The 3,657-nt window shown below is 45.7% G+C and overlaps 1 protein-coding gene across 1 annotated transcript; it reads right to left on the reverse strand.

The window, feature by feature from the left end:
• Positions 1-245: 245 nt before the first annotated feature.
• On the reverse strand, positions 246-3,184 carry LOC121614815 (serine/threonine-protein kinase pim-1-like). Its single transcript, XM_041948901.1, has 7 exons — positions 2,614-3,184; positions 2,358-2,452; positions 2,183-2,230; positions 1,770-1,991; positions 804-981; positions 491-664; positions 246-373 (listed from the first exon to the last, which is right to left on the reverse strand). Exons 1-7 carry the CDS (start codon positions 3,182-3,184, stop codon positions 246-248), a joined length of 1,416 nt encoding a protein of 471 aa, XP_041804835.1.
• Positions 3,185-3,657: the final 473 nt, after the last annotated feature.

Genomic DNA, 3,657 nt, shown 5'->3' on the forward strand with positions numbered 1-3,657 from the left:
ATCCAGCCTTAGCGTTGGTTCCCGACCCAGCCCAAGCTCTCTGACGAGGAAAAACTTCCCAAAATCCTGAGCCTGTAAGGAAATTGGGAAGAAACCTCGGAAGAGGCAATTCGAAGAGAGATCCCCTCTACATGGACGGCTGGGGGTTCAACAGTATCCAAAGGAGAAAAGCTTTGCTGTTGATGCTGTACATCACGGCACTGTCAGACGAGGGCTGGCGGGAGGAGCCTCTCTGAGGGTCCTATTTATGATGGAGGCCTCAGGACGGGTGGAGGGCTGAGCTCTCTGAGGGCGGAGTTCATCTGTAGCTCCTCCAGCGTGGCTCGCTCCATCGGGTCACTGGCCAGACACCTAAGTAGCAAGAGCTTCACATCTGAAAATCAAGACAGAAATCAGGAGTCAGAAGAAATCAAAGGTTTAAGTGGGCGGTTGCAACGATACGCCAAAAATCTGAAGAGTACATTTGTGTGCACGCCTGCGTGTGTCTTACCTGTAGACAGTTCAGGGTTGATCCTAATGCGGCCGCTGTGGTAGGTCCAGGTGGTGAAAAACTTGTGTCCTCTCAGCAAAGAATAGAAGAGCGCCCCCAGCTGGTACACAGTGGTGGGACGGGCCCAGTGGGCCTGATAATTAAACCACTCTGGAGGGAAGTATACACGGGTACCTAACGCACACATCAACAGAGGAATGGAAGGAGACGGTTAGAGATACGGAGAGAAAAGAAAGACAAAGGATGAGATGAAGCTTAATTTAAACATGAGTCATTATTTCAGAGATGAGGAGCAGAGAGCCAGATATCATACCACAAATAGAAGTGTAAGTGTCCTCCGTCGAGAAGCTGCTACAGCCAAAGTCGATGATTCGCACTCTCGGTACGTCCGAGTCCAACTGAACCAGGACATTTTGTAACTTGATGTCCCGGTGAAAGACGCCCTTGGAGTGCATGTCCACGGCCGCGTCCACCAGCTGTCTCAGGATCATCTGAAACCCAGAGAGAGAAAGAGTTAGAGCGATTGTAAGGAAGTATTTTCTCCTGATTCTCCACAGGGTGGAAAAGTCTCTGAAACAACATGATGACGATGACATGACAGTGTTCAATATGACAATAATATACCAATAAATGAGCTCCATGTGATTTTCATCCATGAACTCAGGTTTTCCTGCAAAGGTCCAGTCACACCAGCATTTAAAACACAATGTTTTTAAGGAAAATGGATCCATTTCAATAGAATAGATGCAATTCATGGATTTGTCAGTGGTGGTAAAGTAAATGCACACTGATCTTTTGGGTCAAGTTGAGCTTTGGTGAACGTTGGTGCTGTGGACTAAATAGCAGAGAACAGAGAGGTGGAGAGTCAAAGTGGTTTCCACACCAGTTATTTGACAGCTGTGACCTCTTTTGAAAAACTCTCTGTCCTGTTAGCAACTGAGCTAACACGCTTTCCAACTGACGTTCAGCATCTAGCGAACACAGAGCTACTGCAGCCATGATTGTGACTGACTGCCACGTGTTCTTGGCTCACTGTTGTGTGAACCGTTAGCTTTCTAGCTACAGTACTTCATTAACTACGAAGTATTTCCTCCGTCACACAATTTCTACCACCGCCTGTTTTTTCAAGGAGCGGTGGATGAACACTTTGTTGTGTGACCAGGCCTTTTTACAGTGCAGTGAAATCTGAACACACCAATAAAAACTGTGATAAATACAGTTTTTCAGCTGTGCTTGAACAAAACGAAACACAGAAACATTCTCCCTCCAGCTGTCTTACCTTTGCCTCCTGTTCATCCAGGGATCCTCCGCAGGATTTCACATATTTGTGAAGGTCCATGGAGGCCTTTGGTTTCTCCATTACCAGGATCAGCTCCTGGTCCCGAAGGTACCAGTCCAGCAGGGACACAGCAGCAGATTCTCGAGTGGATCCTGGCAGACCTGCGATTTTGAGCATGAAGAACACCTCGAGGACGATGTCAAATTCCTTCCCATTGCACATCTGAAGAAAAACAATGCATAGATACCAACTGGTTATTACCTAAAGTTCCACATGTTCATTTTTAGACAGGGTTAATATGTGAGCAGCACGTGTTTGCTCATCCAAAGTGGAGGAGTGAAAGAAATATTTAACATTCAGGTTTTACTTTGAATTTCAACAGTTACTCTTCAATATCAGATTAAATTACTTACCACTCTTTCACATCTCACAGACCCTCTGGGAATGTGCTTGATGGCCACCTGCAAGACAGAAACACACATCATTTAGTTGGTACTTCCTGAGCATCAGTCAGTGTTATAATGTGTGTGTGTGTGTGTGTGTGTGTGTTTGTTTGTGTGTGTGAGAGCCTGTGTTAGTCAAACTTACTAGTAAATTGTCTGATTTCCGGAGGCCAGTGAACACTGAGCCGAAGCCTCCTGCGCCCAACGGACCGAGCTGACGGTACTTGTCCTCAAAATCAGCTAAAAACACAAACACAAGGTTAATTTTTAACTTCTTGAAAAAGTCAAAGCGGTCTCATTTATGTTGTGAGTAATCCTGATTTTATTCCTGAGATAAGCATGAAATAACAAGCCGTGTAAATCGACTTGCTCACAAAGTCATTTTGTCTCTATTAGCTTACCTCTGCTAATGTTTTCTAAGGAGGACATCTCATAGAGTCTCTCCTGACTGACGTCCCCTCCGTCGTCATCACAACTGACATTCTCCAGCTTAGCACTGGATTCAGTGGTGCTAGTGGGACGGCTGAAGGACTCAGAGCTGCACCTCATCTTCTTCTCGGGTGCGTCACTGTCAGCACTGGCCTTCCTCTTGCCAGGACGGATCCTTCCATCCTCCACTGACAGCTCACTGGGGTCAGTGCTGTCGCTGTTGTCGATGCTACACCTTGATCTTTTTTCAGGTGCTCCGGCATCAGCACTGGCCTTCCTCTTGCCCTGCCGGATCCTTGAGTCCTCCGCTGACACCTCACTGTGTTCAGCGAGCTTGGTGAGGTTACTACACCTCCTCCTTTTGGGGGGCACCTCTCCATCATCACCCGTCCTCCTCTTCCTCACACTGACATGCTCCTGCACATTGTTGCAGCTGCCAGTGGAGCGGGTGGTGTTGACTCTACCCTCGAACTTTGTCCTGGGTGATCCTGAACCATCAGCGACCTTCCGTTGTCCTCCCTCCATCTTTAAATGTCTCGGCATGTCGCTCTCTGCAAATTTCTCCTCGGAGATGAATAAAATATCTATCTATCTATCTATCTATCTATCTATCTGTCTATCTATCTATCTATCTATCTATCTATCTATCTATCTATCTATCTATCTATCTCTCTCTGTCTCTGTCTCTCTCTCTCTACAAAACACAAAAACAAAGTCCAACTTTCCAACAAAATTTCTGAACATACAAACACCTGCAGATACCTGAAGAGTCTGTAGTCATACAGTGAGTGTGTATTCATAGGTGAGACAGACTCTTGCATGATGATGTCACACATCAAGGCACAAAATATGCAAATTAGCATTCTAAGCCCCACCCATTTTTTTTCAAATTTTTGAGTTGTTTTGTTTTTTGTGTTGTTTTGTTTTTGTTTGTTTTTTTGTTCTTCTGGATGAGATCATGTGATTCAGCTCATCCTGTGTGGAGTGTGTGATGTTTTGCCTCCTTCCACAGTGTT

This window comes from Chelmon rostratus, chromosome 12 (assembly GCF_017976325.1).
Source record: "Chelmon rostratus isolate fCheRos1 chromosome 12, fCheRos1.pri, whole genome shotgun sequence".
Classification (NCBI taxonomy): Eukaryota; Metazoa; Chordata; class Actinopteri; order Chaetodontiformes; family Chaetodontidae; genus Chelmon; species Chelmon rostratus.

Coding starts and splice junctions, on each gene's coding strand:
- LOC121614815 (XM_041948901.1), bottom strand. CDS start 3,184: ATGCCGAGACATTTAAAGATGGAGGGAGGACAACGGAAGGTCGCTGAT. Junction 2,453..2,613: donor CTTAGAAAACATTAGCAGAG/GTAAGCTAATAG, acceptor TTGTGTTTTTAG/CTGATTTTGAGGACAAGTAC. Junction 374..490: donor CAACCCTGAACTGTCTACAG/GTAAGACACACG, acceptor CTTGATTTTCAG/ATGTGAAGCTCTTGCTACTT.